Below are 17,880 nucleotides of genomic sequence, written 5' to 3'. Positions count from 1 at the left end.
TACTAAAGACCTCCTGTTTAATTTGGATGCTGAGAACTTAGGAGAGAAGAAGAAAAGACAATAAGGATGACTAGGTTGACAGAAGCTAGGAGGAAGTCTCCACAGTTTGCTCAGTTTTTTTCTCTACATTCCAGAATGGAAAAAGGCCCCGTTTTTTTTAATGCTGACTCGTTCGTTCCATTTCTTCCCCTCTTGCGATGTGTCTAAGAAGTGTATTGTGGATTTAGGATTTGGAAATGCATGGAACTTTCTATCCAAGACCTTACACTGTTCACCATTTCAGTCACAGAGGCCATAAGACATTGGTTAATAATAATAATAATAAAAAATGAGAGTAAAAATGTATCCAAAAGAAGACGAGGAGGACACAACACTGAATCTGGCCACAGGATGGGAGAATCATCATTCGGGAGGTTTCGATTGCACCATGAGAGCCGAATGTGGCCAGGTTTGTTTTTTAGCCATTGCAAAGCCATTAATAAGAAAAAACATCCCCAGAACGTTTGGGTTCCTGGTGTTTCTGAACCTTCCCACAACGTTTGGGTCTCTGGTGGTTGTTTTTTTTACAACTCAATTTTTTGTTCTATTTCTGTATTTGCCTGATTTTCTGTTACAGGATAGTGGATTCGCCTTAATCATTCCATTCTTTTTTATTTAGAGTAAAGTTACATCTTATTTTTTTACTCCATGTTCTATCCATGAAGCTTATTTTAATTGCAGACTTTTTTTTATGTAATAATGATGTCCACTGGAACACTGGCTGCGAGATTCATTTATATTTTAGGATTTTGTTTCACTTTTAAATTTGTAATCCTTTATATTGTGTATTTTCTCATACATTTGTGTGTTTATGGTGTCCATAATCATTGATTACGTTATTTATTTCTGATTATTAATAATGAAAAAGCAATAGTATGTGGAAGAAAGTTAGTAAAGAGCACAATCTTGTGTCATTTTACAAATCGTTAGTCAGGAATGTGTTGCCTCTGTGCGATAATCTGCTATCACATCTTAACAGGGCCACACCTGGGTTGTATTCATTAGGCACCAAACAAAATAAAAAAAACTGACAAACAGGGAGGGACTACCTGAAATTGTCCAATAAGAAAAGCTTGTTTTTGTTTTCCGTTGCAAAACGTATTGCTACGGAATGCTCTAATAAATACAACCTTGTAAATCCAGTCTGGTAGTTTGGTACTGCCCAGTCAAGGCATTTCATATCTGCCCATTATGATACATGAGCACTGCAAGACAGCAGAGAGGCACTGAATACAAACCAGTGCAAATCACCATTGTATCTGACTTGAAGTAGTTTAGCATTCTTTTGTTGACTGTCATAATCATTGGGTTTTCATGTTTTCTGGCTTACTACAGACTTTTAACATCCAAAACACCATCACAGGGAAAGATAAACACCTTACAGACATGGAGTACATATTGGCTATGTGTTTCAAACAGACTGAGGATGTTAGATTGGAGAGACACCTACTCTGCACACACTCACATATGGCTGCGGGCAACAGTGATGTATGAGTTGTGTGCGAGGTAGCAAAAGGTGTTTGGTGGATTAGACACTGAAGTGTCAAAGATACAGCACAGTCGGTTGTTTTTTGTCTTTGTATTTGCGACCAAACTGCAAACCCCAAAATGTTGACGAATGTCACGGAAACCTCTCAGGTCAGTGTTCTTCCTGCTGTTCTTTGCAGTGCAGCGTGTGTAGTAGTGTTACTGGTGATACGCTCAGACGCTAGAGGCCTACTGATGGGAGCCCAAACGTGATGTATATTCTCTCTTTCTCTTTCTGTGGATGCTGGAATCAAGCATGCTCTGGCAAAACCTCAGTAACAGTCACTTCTGTATCGTTACGTTCCTGATGTTTGTATGTGTGTGAGTACTGTATGCGTGTGTTTCTCACCATCCTACTAAAAAACAAACCATTATCTGGCAAATAAAACAAGTGTGTGGTCGACGGCAACTTTTACATTTCAAACGTTCTATGCAATGAATCATATTTGGGTGAAATAATAAGGAAGAAACGGAATACCACAATCATTGTCATGGCTGAGACAAATACTGCTTCCTTTCAGCATTCCTGCTACAGAAATAGATTGACTTGTTTGTAAATAGCTACAATATGTGTACGTCAGGAATTTGATTCAATGTTTCTTTAGATTATTTTTAGTGGCATGTTTCAGTCCCTTCACTGAAAATTGGAACCGGTTGCCAACTGGTTATCTACATAGGCACCCTAAAATGGCACACTATTCCAATTAGTGTACTATAGGCTGTCTATAGGGAATAAGGTGCCATTTTTTGATGCAGAATAGTGTCAATGAAGTCTGCCATCTTATTGCTTCAAGCATGGGTTGCTGGGTACAGCGAATGGTCTTGTACGTACAGTGCTGAAGACCCCATTTTTGTTGGACGGCCATGGATTCCAATACTTGGCTGCTAGTTTGTGCACTTGTTATTCCATAGAATAGAATGAAGCTGCTAGACTTAAGCCAATTATATGAAGAGATTAAATATATCATTTATATAAATATGTAAAACAAATACTATATGATAAATATATATATAACACATATTCGAGAAATGACAGGCACTTTTCATGATCGAAGGGAATGACCTGGTGTGTGTACACTGCCACTACCTATTAACATACTATGATATTCAAGAAGTTTGAACGTTGATGGGAGGCTGCTTGTTTCCTTTCAGTGAGCCCACCGAAAACCATTGCAGGCTATACCCACTCACCATTAATTTGGCTTGAAAGGCTTTAGTGTGAAAATCCCTTAACCCACAACTCACTCAGTACAGTAACTGCTGTTTCAAGTATGGGCGATTATTTCAATGTAAAGTTATTTTTATAGCATACTTTAATGGAATATCTATACACAAATATTATTGTATCATACAGATAGTCATTGGTACACTGGCGAAATCCCTATGAAGTTCATGGAATTGAATGATGATCATATCAATATTGTCCTACTGTTACAAAGGCCTCCTTACAGTAGATACGACTGGCATGGAAAGCACCTCACAGGCTGTTAGAACAAACTAGCGACAGATAAAGTCACTGTCAGTGACTGGATGATCAGATATGTAAATGAGATAGAGATAATAATGAAGTTGTAAAAAAAGAAAACAATCAATACTGATCAAAATCCAATTATGACTTGTTTGTGTTCGAAATAGTTTGTAACTGTGTTCAATCACTTTGCCTCAGGAAAGCACACACAAAATGCACCGTGGTGAAACTAAATGGGACGTTAATATGCATAGTAGTAAGGGCTTATTATTACAATACTGGTCAATCAAGAAAGCCATCTTATTACTGTCCCATCCAGTCCTACATCTACTCTGGATGGGCTTTGGACCACAGCATTTTGCCAGGGACAAATAAAACCCCCAAGTCTTTTTTTTTACGTCAACCAAAAATTGTGCTTTTAAAGTAGCATAGCAACTGAGACTATCTGCCCATGCTGTGGGTCCTTGTGGATGGCTATGCACAGCGAACAACAACAGGACATTACTATGGATGAACATAATAGGGTGACAGACAAGGGAATGCCGGACAAAAAGCGACAAAAAATCTTTCTCAACCATCAGGGAGCAGTCATCTTTCACCTTAGTGAAAAGTAACAAGTGCATGAGCTAATGCAGCATAAAGCCTCTCCTTACATCTGACAGGCAGGCAGGCATATTCACTGTAAATACCAGTCAGGGTCATAGACTGCTCTGTACAACATGTAAATGTCATGCTGAACACTATCACAGGCATGGAAAGCCACGCAGGCTGACCTTGCCAAACTTGTGTTTTTGTGAATAAAAATGACAAAAAAGCATTGTGTATGTGGCTGGCTTGTGCAGACTGTTTAATTAAAAACAAAAAGTTGTATTCGGAAACATATTGGTCTGTGTAGAGTTTCTATACATGTTGTGTTTGTAAAACGAGAAGAAAAAACACCTTCCTCAAAAGGGATATCCTGGCTTCCATTAACTGGATGGAGGTTTGTAAAAAAGAAAATGTAATTGAAAAAAGCAACAGAAAATAAAGACAGAGACCCTAAATGAATAAGATGTTACATTCACTGTTGTAAGTGCAATGAGCTATACTTCATGTATCCATTTAAAAACCTTGTGTATGTTTCAGTGTATTCCTGTAAACAGTTGTAGTAGACTTGGTGCATCATGTCATGTAATGTGATGAATGAAATAATGACCTTACAATACATTTCAATCAGGAAACGAATAAAAGAGAAATACAAAAAAAAATACTGTTGTCTGTAGTAATCTTTCTAGGATTCTATAGCCCTGTTTATACCTGCCTCTTGACTTGCGTCCTTTGTCCTGATTGTGCCCATATTTTCAGACGGTGTAGATGATTAAAAGCTGCATTGTGATCAGATCTTCCTCGCCACCTCCGGAGGTAGTCAGGCACAATGGGCTACGTTTACGCAGGAAGCCAAATTCGGATATTTTTTTCACTAAGATCTGATGTGAAAAGATATGTGATTGGCCGAAAGACCTGCGTAAACACAGCCTAGACGGATCTGGACAGAAAAACCATTTAAATCATAATTATCCCACCTTCTAAAACCATTGACAGGTGGCACCAATGACATATGGCATTAATGTGTCAATTTTGGGGGGCAAAAACCTAGAAAATTAAAATAATTTGCATACAGGGAGGGGCCAGGAGATCTGGTCACAATGTAGACAGATATGAGGCGCATTTTAATACAATGTATAGACATATTTCTGTAAATGTGGACAGGATCAGGACAAAGGATGCATGTTAGCGGCAGGTATAAACAGGGCTTATGAGAGAATGCGTATCATGGTCACTGTTTCTGCTGCTTCTCCATAGACAAACCCACACACTGTCAGACTGAGCTGGTGGTGTACAGTATAAATGCTACTGTATGGAGTGAGCTTGTCATAAAAATCATACCGGTCATTGTTTTGAGAAAAGCTTTCCTTTCCTCCATACTTTACCACCATGATCATCATTTTTCATTTGAAATGAAAAAAATAAGAATAAAAGGTCTGGATTCAAACCGTATCGCAGAAGATCCACGTAAAAATGCAAAGGTCATTTCCGATTGAGCCGACATACAGCGTTAACCCTGAATGCAGTATCCGCGAACATTGCCTTTCAATTTAAATCAAGCTAGAACGCAGGTTTCTTCTGCAACACAGATTGAATCCAGCCCTAAGTGAACTTCTAATTTGTGGTTTCTATGTTCAACAATATTTTCTTTAAGAAAAAAAGCATGTACAGTAGTTAAACTATATGATTTCATTAGATTTTTGACCCACTAAATGACCCAGAAATTACCCATTAAAACTTCCACCTCAAAATAAAACATCTGCAATAATGTTATCCCCCAAAGTTTGTTTAAAATACTAATAAATCAATTGCACAAAATATGCTATTGGCTTGTGATTCTACTGTACTAAACATCTGAGACACAGGGTAGAAGAACATATATTTACATTGACAACCACACAGTCAAGAGGATTTTCTAAATGTTAAAAACGCAACTTATATAAGCTATTATGAAAACACACACACAAAGCAAGATAAAAATCTACTTGTTTAATGTTGGTACATTCATCTTCAGATGCTAGTTAAATTAGCATTTGATGAAACAGTGATGAAGTGTGTAGATACAACCAGAAGCAGTGTGATCTGTTTTACATACATTTCCTGTACACACACATCTGCTGAGACCTAAACATTTCAAAGTGTTACTGACAATAAAGCAAAGCATAGAGATGGGTTTGAAAAACACATGTTAAAAACATGACTGATAAAACTAAAAACATCTTAAATATGAAATGAAATACAGGTAAATCTGTTTACTTAGGGCTCCATTCAATTAGATCCGTGTTGGAGGTGGAACTGCGTGAGAACTGTCAAATCCCCAAGCGGCTCCTGACTTTATACCTAAAGCGGACCTTGCCATTGGCTGCATGGAGTCATATTAAAAGAAATCCCATGCAGCCTTGTTTACAAGTTCAAAACACTGGAATGTGAGATATAGCCTACACCTCGAATTAGGCTTATATAAATCGAAATTGTACTTTTTGTTAAATAAATTTCAATTTGAGTGTCATTATTTCTATATAGCCTACACGTTCTCATTCTGAATTTCTAACATGAGGGGGAAGGGTGTGGCTTCGTGACAATGATCACAAGAGCAGCTGCTGAACGATTTGACAGCGCCAACGCAGTTACACCTCAGACACCACCAAAACATCCGCTATGTGGGTGTCGGCCATCGCCAGTTAATGCTTGGTCTGACTGAATCTAGGCCTTCCAAATTCAGGCACTAAGCATAACCATTGGGGAAAAAACTATCAGTCAAGATAAGACATGATCAAAGGCTTCTTGGTTTGTCATGTCTTTTTGCCACATTGTGTTGCCCATTTCTCCAACCACCAGCAATACCACAAAAACTAAGACATTTGTGAAAGCAATATTCAGTCAAGATCAAATTGATCTAAGCTGGGGATTCATCTTTATAATACTTTCTTACAGACTACCATGGTGATCCACAGACCAAATTCACACAATCACTTTGGGTTCATCTACAGTCAAACAAGCTGACAACACGGTCATATGTGGGTTTGGCTGCCGGTGACAAAACTAAAGTATGTGTATTGCCATCCATGTAAAAGTACCCACGAGACACTCAGAGCTATTGGTTGGATGCATAGATTTTGGCGGTCATTTCAAATGCACAGTGTGGTTCAGGAGAGTAGGCCAGTTTGTAGTGCAGGGAATGAAGTGGATCCTGGGAAACTAAACTGAATCCCCATTTGTTTGGATTCTCATGAAGAGTGAACAGCATTCCCAATGGTCAACATGGCATGTTTTACTAAACAGACACTAAAGTGGTTTGCTGCTTTTAAAAGACCTCCAGAGCAGAAGCACATTGGTTTACACTTTGACTCATGCATCTAGGCTTAATCTACAAGGCTTCAATGTAATGCTTACAACAGTACAATCAACTGCACATTAATCCCCCAAAATATATTAGATTTGTTAAAAAATGATTTGATGCCAGTCTTTTATAAATAAGAACCTACACATAATGGCTGACCATTATAAAAAGAGATTGGTGATGTAGGAGTGTGGTTAGAAAGCTACAGAGTTCCTAACACAAGGAAGGCAACAACAAGGGAAGCTGATACTATTATACAATGACTTCTCCCGTATATCAGTTATAATCCCATCAATTCCAGATTCACTTTGAGCTGGTAGGACAGTTATGGTGATTAGCTAGCTATATTTGATAAAGTAGGTATTTACATACATGTATATCTTACATGCTTTATCATGTTACAACAGTCAATTCACTTAATCATAGCCAATGACTGAAGAGCAAACCACCCCGCACCAGTCATACCTGTAGTTAAAAGGAACCATATGGCTTCAGATTCTGTACAAACCACTAGAAATGTATACACACTCGCAAACAGACAAATTACTCTTCTTATAATCTTACTAACAGCAATTATTTTCATGACTCATGATTACTTTAACACTAAGTTGACTAACTAGATAAACAGTGGGAGCTGAATGTACTGTAGGCTACTGCCACAAAGCTAGGGGTCACTAACGCTGTTAGCTAGCGAGCCAATAGCCATGCAGAAGCGTAAGAGAGGAATATTTTGTGCTGGGGGAATGACTAACTGACGGTCTGTATTCATAGACTGAGCACTGGCCAATGTGGATAGATATGTGTGTGATTGGCCTATACAGCAAATGGTCATTACTCTTATCTATACATATAACTTACATTACGTGACAGGTAGTGAAGAGAAGCTCAACCTCTGGACGTATATAGGGGCAGTGGTATAAAGTACTTCAGTAAAAATACTTTAAAGTACTCCTTAAGTCATTTTTTGGGGTATCTGTACTTTACTATTTATATTTTTTACAACTTCTACTTCACTACATTCCTAAAGAAAATAATGTACTTTTTACTCCATACACCTGAAAGTACTACATTGTGAATGACAGGAAAATGGTCCAATTCACACATTTATCAAGAGAACATCCCTGGTCATCCCTACTGCCTTTGATCTGGCTGACTCACTAAACACAAACGCATTGCTTGTAAATGATGTGTGAGTGTTGGAGTGTGCCCCTGGCTACCCATATTAAAAAAATAAAATGGTGCCATCTGATTTGTTTAACATAAAGTATAAATAATTTCAAATTCTTTTGATACTTAAGTATATTTTAGCAATTACAATTACCTTTGATAGTTCAGTATATTTAAAACAATTACTTTGACTTTTACTCAAGTAGTATTTTACTGGGTGACTTTCACTTCAACTTGAGTCCTTTTCCATTAAGGTATCTTAACTTTTACTCAAGTATGACAATTGGGTACTTTTTCCAACACTGTATAAGGGGAGGCAAACCTGGTTGGAATAGTCCAGGTGTGCTTGGTTTATTTTGTCAGGCGCAATAGGACCAAAGGAATAGTCCCAAATGTGCAAACTCGCCATGTAAAGCAAGTTAAATCAAACTAAAATATTGGAAATATTTTAAATAGGTATTCGACCCAGGTCAGATAGGGAGGAAGGGGAGGGGTACCCACAAAGCACTCCTGTTCAGGAACAAAACACAGTCTCCTACAGTCTCAGTTCCTTTCTGCTTTCACCTTTGATGCCTCCAATGATCAAAGGCACATTCACATTCCTGATTTCACCGTTGACTGTTTGTTCCATAACTGTTAGAAGACGAGGGAGGGTTGTGTTAACAACACATAGTCTCTCCTTGTATAACACTTGTCTATCGCCAGTTCAGAGTTCCAATGGGAGACTGTGTGGTGCTTAGAACAGGAGAGTGTCAGGGGACTGGCAGGAGTGAAAGGGAGGCTGATGGGACGTTGGTGGGTGTTCCCACGGAGACCACCTGGATCAGTAGATAACAGGGAGCTCAGAGTAATTTCTATCGAAGTAGCCCCCCGTGTAGAGCCAGTCCTGGGATGACGTGTAGGGATTTGTGCCTGACTGGAACCATCTGGAAGACACGATAATGGTTATTATGGTTTACTTTAAATTATATAATACCATAGACCATTATGTTCTACAGGTATGTCATATGAATAAATACAAATCTTGAAATGTGAGGACACTCAGTTGTCACCTAGTGGACCATTCCTCCTCATCCTTGGAACGGTCTTTCCGAGCCAACCTCTGTTTCTCCTCCAGCCTCGCCTTTTCTCGACTGGCTTCATCTGCACATACAAGAACAGTGGATCTTAAATGACCTATTCTGTACTTGGATACACAACCTTAACACTAGTTTCTAATACTTTGGCTTTGTGGATATGTGGCACTGACAAACTTAACACCTCTCAAAAAACAACAATGGAATCTGAACACAAAAAAAGACATGTGAATGTACCACCCCAAAGGAACAGTAGAGGGCAGCATCATGTAGGGTGTGAGGATGTAATAGAAGAACTTCTATACCCATGTCTCCGTTCTCCATGGCTCTGATGTCGGGCCGCAGGCGGCAGTCTGTGGGGGCCAGGCGGTCCTGCATGCCAGGCTCCAGCTCATTCAGAGACATGGCAAAGTTAGTGAAGTTATACATCTGTAAAAATAACATTATACATAATTAATACCAAAATGTATGTGTGTGTGTAAGCTGTTGGGTTATACGCTAAGCTGTGTGTGTGTTACCTTAGCAGAGTGTTGGGGTCGTGATGATATCCTCCAGAGCAGGGTGCTGCCAGGGATCATAGCTACGGTCTCCTGGACCTCAGGCATGTCATCTGCATCATCGTTGTCTGCCCCATCAGGCTCCTCCTGCACACACACATATGCAAGTCTATATAAAACTAGCAATGCTTACAAAAATCTAATGAGAAGTGTATTTTCCTTCTGAATAAAGCAATAAAATCAGAAATGACTTCAGCAAGGGATACAGGGCATTATGAAAGTATTCAGACCCCTTGACCTTTCCCACATTTTGTTACGTTACAGCCTTTTTTTCTAAAATGGATTCAATAATTCCCCCCCCCTCATCAATACCCCATAATGACAAAGCAACAACAGGTTTAGATATTTCTGAAAATGTTTTACAATTAAAAAAAACAGAAATACCTTAATTACATAAGTATTGCTATGAGACTTCCATTGATCATCCCTCAGATGTTTCTACAACTTGATTGGAGTCCACCTGTGGTAAATTCAATTGATTGGACATGATTTGGAAAGACAACACCTGTCTATATAAGGTCCCACAGTTGACAGTGCATGTCAAAGCAAAAACCAAGCCTTGAGGTCCGAGACAGGATTATGTCGAGGCATAGATCTGGGGAAGGGTACCAGAAAGCATCGAAGGTCCCCAAGAACACAGTGGCCTCCATCATTCTTAAATAGAATACTTCCTAGAGCCGCCCAGCTAAACTGAGCAATCGGGGGAGAGGGGCCTTGGTCAGGGAGGTGACCAAGAACCCGATAGTCACTGACAGAGCCCCAGAGTTCCACTGGAGTTGGGAGAACAACCAGGACAACCATTTCTGCAGAACTCCACCAATCAGGCCTTTATGGCACCTAAAGGACTCTCGGACCATGAGAAACAGGATTCTCTGGACTGATGAAACCAAAATTGAACTCTTTGGCCTGAGTGCCAAGCATCATGTCTGGAGGAAACCTGGCACCATCCCTACGGTGAAGCATGGTGGTGGTGGCAGCATCATGCAGTGGGGATGTTTTTCAGAGGCAGGGACTGGGAGACTAGTCGGGAATCGAGGGAAAGATGAACGGAACAAAGAGAGATCCTTGATGAAAACCTGCTCCAGAGCACTCAGACTGGGGAAAAGATTCACCTTCAAAAGGACAACGACCCTAAGCACACAGCCAAGACAACGCAGGAGTGGCTTCGGGACAAGTCTCTGAATGTCCTTGAGTGGCACAGTCAGAGCCCGGACTTGAACCCGATCGAACATCTCTGGAGAGACCTGAAAATAGCTGTGCAGTGATGCTCTCCATTTAACCTGACAGAGCATGAGAGGATCTGCAGAGAATAATGGGGGAAACTCCCTATATACAGGTGTGCCAAGCTTACGGCATCATACCCAAGAAGACTCAAGGCTGTAATTGCAGCCAAAGGTGCTTCAAAGTACTGAGTAAAGGGTCTGAATACTTATGTAAATGTGATATCAGTTTATTTATAATACATTTGCAAACATTTCTTAAAACGTTTTTATGCTTAGTTATAATGGTTTAATGTGTGTAGATTGAGGGGAAAAACAATTGAATCAATTTTAGAATAAGGCTGTAACGTAACAAAATTAGGAAAAGGTCAAGGGGTCTGAATACTTTCCCAATGCCCTGTATGTCTACTTCATGTACCATGGATATACCATATCCACTGTGAAATGAACTACACTTTACTGTTCTCACTGGTTACACACACACACTACTACTACAGAGACCTAGACTACTTGTCTCATTTTTACCTTGACATTACGTCATGGCATTCTGACAGAATCATCAGGAAATCAAAATCAGAGGACAGTTATCAAGAGAAGTCAATGTTGTATTACAATGAGTCAACAAACATTACAAACACACACAATATGTACACTACAAGGCCCAATCTGCTTCGAAAATATCTTTACTCTAGAAAAGGACACCCATATTGTGAGACACTGACTCACCTGACTCTTCGGTTTCTTCGAGTCTCCTTTCTTCTCAGCCTTCTTGTTGGCCTCGTATGTCTGGGGGTCAACGCTCCACATGCACTCAGTCCACTTCCCATAGATCACACAATGCTTATTTTTACTGCCAGGGACAGAGAGGGGAGGAGACATCAGCAGCCAAATACTGCAGCACTGACAGAATGACGCCGTGTTATCATTGTGTGTCACCCACCAGGGGCGAGTTCAGTAGGGAGAAACGCTTCAAAACCATTTGACACGGGAAGGTACTACTCTTTCCTGCAGTCAAATGACCTAGTTGACGCATGGGTGGAATGTTGTTCAAACACTGTGTTTCTATTTTGATGATAATGGTGCCAGAGGGGAAGCTGCCGTTTTACGGGCTCCTAACCAACTGTGCTATTTTTTATTGTTCAGAAATGTGGTGGGTACTCTCTTTGTTCGCTGGACTTTATCCTGCTAACTGTTCCAAATGTCCCAACTGAATTTGGTAAAAGGGCTTTTATGTACTCTGCGCCATCGTCTTGGAACGCCTTACAAAATACTTTTAAACTGGAAGAACTTGTCCCGATTGGTATTTTTAAATCACTGATGCATGATCTTGAGACTGATTCCCTGACCTGTCAATGTTTTTAATTTGCCGTTTTTGATTTTGTTATACTCTTGTGAATTCTATGGTTTTTACTAGATTACTTGTAGTTTTTCATGTTGTTTGTCTGTAATTTTTGTAATGACTTGGTGCTGCCTATCTTCGCCAGGACGCTCTTGAAAAAGAGATTTTAAATCTCAATGAGCCCTTCCTGGTTAAATAAAGGTTAAATAAATAAATAAATAAATCAAACTAACAAAAACTTAAGCATCGTTTAAGTTATTTTGTCCCTAATTTAGCTATTAGCGTGAAGAAATGACGGAAATTCAGTGGGCCGTCGTCGGCGACTGGGTAAACCGCCTTTACCATACGTTCTATTGGTCAATGTGCTGGAAAATAAACTGGATGATATACGATCGAGATTATCCTACCAACGGGACGTTAAAAACTAATATCTTGTGTTTCACCGAGTTGTGGCAGATAATATAGAGATGGCTGGGTTTTCTGTGCATTGGCAGGACAGAGCAGCTATGTCTGGTTTATTTGTCAGTAACAGCTGGGTGCAATGTCTAATATTAAAGTCTCGAGGTATTTCTCAAGTAAGAGTACCTCATGATAAGCTGTAGACCTCTATCCATAGAGTTTTCATCTATATTATTCATAGCCATCTATTTACCACCACAAACCGATGCCGGCACTAAGAACGCACTCAACGAGCTGAGCTGTCCCCTCCTAGCGGCTGGGGACTTGCCGGCGAACTTAAATCCGTTTTACCTGTGCGTCGCCGCGGCCGGTTACGACAGAGCCTGGGCGCGAACCCAGGGACTCTGATGGCACAGCTGGCGCTGCAGTACAGCGCCCTTAACCACTGCGCCACCCGGGAGGCCCGTTTTACCTCATTTCTACGAGCATGTCACATGCAACCAGAAAAAATAGGAAAAAAAACAGCTCTAGACCACCTTCACTCCACACACGGAGACACATACCAAGCTCTCCCAATTTGGCTCCCAAAAGGCTCCTTAACAGCTTCTACCCCCAAGCCATAAGACTGTTGAACAATTAATCAAATGGCAACCCGGACTATTTACATTGACACCCCTCCCCCCTTTGTTTTTACACTGCTGATACCCGCTGTATATTATCTACGCATAGTCACTTTCCTCCTACCTACATGTACAAATTACCTCAACTAAACTATACCCCTGCATATTGACTTGGTACCAGTACCGCTATATATAGCCTCGTTATTGTTATTGTGTTACTTTTTATTAAAATAGTTTAGTCACTCTAGACCCAAACTGCTACAGATCTATATCTATCCTACCCTGTCTTTCTAAGGTCTTCGAAAGCCAAGTTAAACAGATTACCGACCATTTCGAATCCCACCGTACCTTCTCCGTTATTCAATCTGGTTTCAGAGCTGGTCATGGGTGCACCTCAGCCACGCTCAAGGTCCTAAACAACATCATAACCGCCATCGATAAGAAACATTACTATGCAGCCGTATTCATCGACCTGGCCAAGGCTTTCGACTCTGTCAATCACAACATTCTTATTGACAGACTCGACAGCCTTGGTTTCTCAAATGATTGCCTCGCCTGGTTTACCAACTACTTCTCTGATAGAGTTCAGTGTGTCAAATCGGAAGGCCTGTTGTCCGGACCTCTGACAGTATCTTTGGGTGTGCCACAGGGTTCAATTCTCGGGCCGACTCTCTTTTCTGTATACATCACTGATGTTGCTCTTGCTGCTGGTGATTCTCTGATCCACCTCTACGCAGACGACACCATTCTGTATACTTCTGGCCCCTCTTTGGACACTGTTAACTAACCTCCAGATGAGCTTCAATGCCATACGACTCTCCTTCCGTGGCCTCCAACTGCTCTTAAACGCAAGTAAAACTAAATGCATGCTATTCAATCGATCACTGCCCGCACCTGCTCGTCCGTCCAGCATCACTACTCTGGACGGCTCTGACTTAGAATACGTGGACACCTACAAATACCTGGGTGTCTGGTTAGACTGTAAACTCTCCTTCCAGACTCACATTAAGCATCTCCAATCCAAAATTAAATCTAGAATCGGCTACCTATATTGCAACAAAGCATCTTTCACTCATTTTGCCAAACATACCCTCGTAAAACTGACCATCCTACCGATCCTCGACTTCGGTGATGTCATCTATGAAATAGCCTCCAACACTCTACAAACTGGATGCAGCCTATTACAGTGCCATCCGTTTTGTCACCAACGCCCCATACACTACCCACCATTGCGACCTGTACGCTCTCGTTGGTTGGCCCTCGCTTCATACTCGTCGCCAAACCCACTGGCTACAGGTTATGTACAAGTCTCTGCTAGGTAACGCCCCGCCTTATCTCAGCTCACTGGTCACCATAGCAGCACCCACTCGTAGCACGTGCTCCAGCAGGTATATCTCACTGGTCACCCCCAAAGCCAATTCCTCCTTTGGTCGTCTTTCCTTCCAGTTCTCTGCTGCCCATGACTGGAATGAACTGCAAAAATCTCTGAAGCTGGAGACTCACATCTCCCTCACTAGCTTTAAGCACCAGCTGTCAGAGCAGCTCACAGATCACTGCACCTGTACATAGATGGGCTGTTTACAGATGGGCTATCTACCTACCTCATCCCCATACTGTATTTATTTATTTATCTTGCTCCTTTGAACCCCAGTATCTCTACTTGCACATTCATCTTCTGCCGATCTACCATTCCAGTGTTTAATTGCTAAATTGTAATTACTTTGCCACCATGGCCTATTTATTTCCTTAACTTACCTCATTTGCACTCACTGTAAATATACCTTTTGTTTTCTTTTGTTCTGCTGTATTATTGACTGTATGTTTTGTTTATTCCATGTGTAACTCTGTGTTGTTGTATGTGTCGAATTGCTACGCTTTATCTTGGTCAGGTCGCAGTTGCAAATGAGAACTTGTTCTCAACTAGCCTACCTGGTTAAATAAAGGTTAAATAAAAATAAAATAAAAATAATTTAGTCAATCTTCTCTTAACTCTATTTCTTGAACTGCATTGTTGGTTAAGGGCTTGTAAGTAAGCATTTCACGGTAAGGTCCTGTTGTATTCGGCACATTTGATTTGAATAAACAGTTATGTTATATTTCAGTATTTTGTGATGTATATAAAGATTAATATTGTGACTCAAACTCAAAATGTTATACATTTCAGCTCTACAGTGGTTCTTCCTTTAAAAGTTGTGGCGTACTGCAGCACAGCTTGGGGGTGCCGCAGAATTCTATGGCACGTTATTTAAGTGTCAGCCATTGTTGCCAGAATGATGCAATTTATCACAATTTATCTGCCACCATCTACCACAAACGGTCGCGCATAAGCTCAAAACTTTTAAAGGAAGAACCACTGTATATATGACATAGTCTTCTGTTTTGTAAGCCCATAATCATGTGTAAGGTGTATACCTTTGTTTCAAAGTAGGTTTGTTTAAGACTACCCAGAAAAACTGTGTGACCCTGATCAACTCTGCCCAATAAGAACACATATTATGTTTTCCGTTGTAAATACTTTTGTTGCAGTGTGTCACAAAACACTTCAACTGGACCAGTGAATTCAGGACCAGAGAAGTAAGCCATAGGTGGTGTATCAGAGTGCCAATACTTCCACATTCTGTACCTCTTATCCTGAATGTAGCCCTCTACTCTGTGTAGCTCCTTCCCAAACATGCCACATGGCTTGAAGTTCAGCACACACTTATCACCAGTACTGCTCAGGACAGACAGAGACCAGAAGAATGAGGAGAAAATAAACAATCATTCATTTCCAGACCATTATGGCTCAAGTACTGTCTTCAGGGGCAAATCTTAACTACCACTAAAGTCACATTTTTACTTAAGCTTTGTTCACAACGCAGACCTTAACGCTCAAATCACTTTTGTTTTTCAAATCCGTTTTGGGATACTGACTGTCCAAACAGCAAGTTACAAGTGACCAAAGTGGATTTCGGTATGCTCAGACTGTAGTCATTTGCTGACATGGTTACGCTAGTTGTCATGGTAATGACGGGGGTGTGTGTACAGTGGTGAAGGCTGACTGGTGGTGGTTCTCGGGTTTCCTCTTGCTCAGCAGTTCTTGTGTTGCAAGCGAAGGTGACAACAACGCCTACCATAGAAGTTTCCCAGTTGCTTTGACTGTTCGAAATCAGTGTATGAACACTTTAAGCCTCAAAAGGATAAGAGGCTCCAACTTTCAACTTCAAAATTAGTCATTTTTTTCTAACCACAAGAGTCAACTAGCTAGCTAGCTGTTCAGCTTGCTAGCATATTCACTCATTTGTTTGTAAACAATTAATAAGCTAGTTAGCTACCACATCATGTTTTTATCAAACTGTCAACAGAGTAGCTAGCAAGTAACAAGATATGCCAAATAAGTCTAAAAAACACTTAAGAGTCAATAAATCAGATTTAACCATTCAGACAAGTCACATCCCCGAGCTGACAAGGTACAAATCTGTAGTTCTGCCCCTGAACAGGCAGTTAACCCACTGTTCCTAGGCCGTCATTGAAAATAAGAATTTGTTCTTAACTGACTTGCCTAGTTAAATAAAGGTAAAATAAAATTAAAATAAACATGACCAGGAATCAAATTTGTATCGGATTTAACATCACCTATTAATGTGGTTTGAATTTGACTTGAGAATATCTGATTCCGTGTGTTTATTGGTTGTTCAGTCTGCAGGAAAAAGATCAGATTCGAAAAGGAAACGCAAAAAAATTGGATCTGAGTCACTTCAAACTGCCAGTGTGAACAAGACTTAACCCATTGACATTAATGCATGATTAAGTGAACATTGTATTGAAGTGGAAGTTAGGATTTGCCCCTATGTCTGTTCTACTGAAAGTAGTGGATATTAACACATTTATATGCTTCCAAACCAAGAATTGAAGGTAAACTAAGGTAAACAAAATAGCCATTCCTATATTCACCTGTGGTTGAGGATCTCCACAGTGCCATACTGCTCGATCCACAGTTTACCCAGGATGACATTGTGTACACAGCAGAAAGGGTTGGTCCATGTATAGACCTCACCATGCCTGGGGAGAAGGGGAGCAAACAAAGCCTCAGTACAATGGATTCTCACACACACGTTTGCTGAACAGTTAATCAAATGGCTATCCGGACTATTTGCATTGGCTGTGCACACTCACTGGACTCTACCTACACATACTGCACTGACACTCACTACATACACTCACACAAACACTACATACGCTCACACGCACATGCATAGACGCTACACACACACTCATATACGCTGCTGCTACTGTTTATCATCTATCCTGAATGCCTAGACACTTTTAACCATACTTACAGGTACATGTACATATTACCTCTACCTCGTACCCCTGCACATTCACTCTGTACTGGTAGTCCTTGTATATAGCCTTATTTTTTGAATACATTTTTTTCTTATTTTTAATAAGGAAAAAATGTTGTTCTTTTTAACTCTGCATTGTTGGAAAAGGGCACTTAACTTCACTAGGGTAGGGGGCAGCATTTGGAATTTTGGATGAAAAGCATGCCCAAATTAAACTG

The 17,880-nt window shown here is 40.4% G+C and overlaps 2 protein-coding genes across 10 annotated transcripts in view; one reads left to right on the top strand and one right to left on the bottom strand.

Moving 5' to 3' along the window:
* LOC110492306 (protein bassoon) overlaps positions 1–4,283 on the top strand; it is a 175,672-nt gene extending 171,389 nt beyond the window's left edge. The window contains exon 13 of the mRNA XM_021566517.2: positions 1–4,283. This exon is cut by the window's left edge and continues 493 nt beyond it. The gene's annotated coding sequence lies outside the window, so the exon portion shown is untranslated.
* Positions 4,284–5,593: 1,310 nt separating this feature from the next.
* Positions 5,594–17,880, bottom strand: part of LOC110492309 (oxysterol-binding protein-related protein 2) — a 36,950-nt gene continuing 24,663 nt past the window's right edge. For 7 of the 9 annotated variants that reach the window (XM_036947300.1, XM_036947307.1, XM_036947303.1 and 4 more), the window contains 7 exons: positions 17,271–17,378; positions 15,961–16,050; positions 11,706–11,829; positions 9,721–9,846; positions 9,508–9,631; positions 9,179–9,269; positions 5,594–9,052 (listed from right to left, as the gene is read on the bottom strand). In XM_036947300.1, the coding sequence (XP_036803195.1) occupies positions 8,950–9,052; positions 9,179–9,269; positions 9,508–9,631; positions 9,721–9,846; positions 11,706–11,829; positions 15,961–16,050; positions 17,271–17,378 (766 nt within the window). In that variant the 3' untranslated portion in view covers positions 5,594–8,949. Of the gene's footprint in view, positions 9,053–9,178; positions 9,270–9,507; positions 9,632–9,720; positions 9,847–10,143; positions 10,220–11,705; positions 11,830–15,960; positions 16,051–17,270; positions 17,379–17,880 lie in introns of those variants that run through there. The other 2 variants (XM_036947306.1, XM_036947308.1) reach the window with 2 other exon arrangements.

Source organism: Oncorhynchus mykiss, chromosome 16 (assembly GCF_013265735.2).
Source record: "Oncorhynchus mykiss isolate Arlee chromosome 16, USDA_OmykA_1.1, whole genome shotgun sequence".
Classification (NCBI taxonomy): Eukaryota; Metazoa; Chordata; class Actinopteri; order Salmoniformes; family Salmonidae; genus Oncorhynchus; species Oncorhynchus mykiss.
The sequence above is the reverse complement of the archived record's forward strand: the minus strand, read 5'-3'. Positions and strand labels throughout refer to the sequence as shown.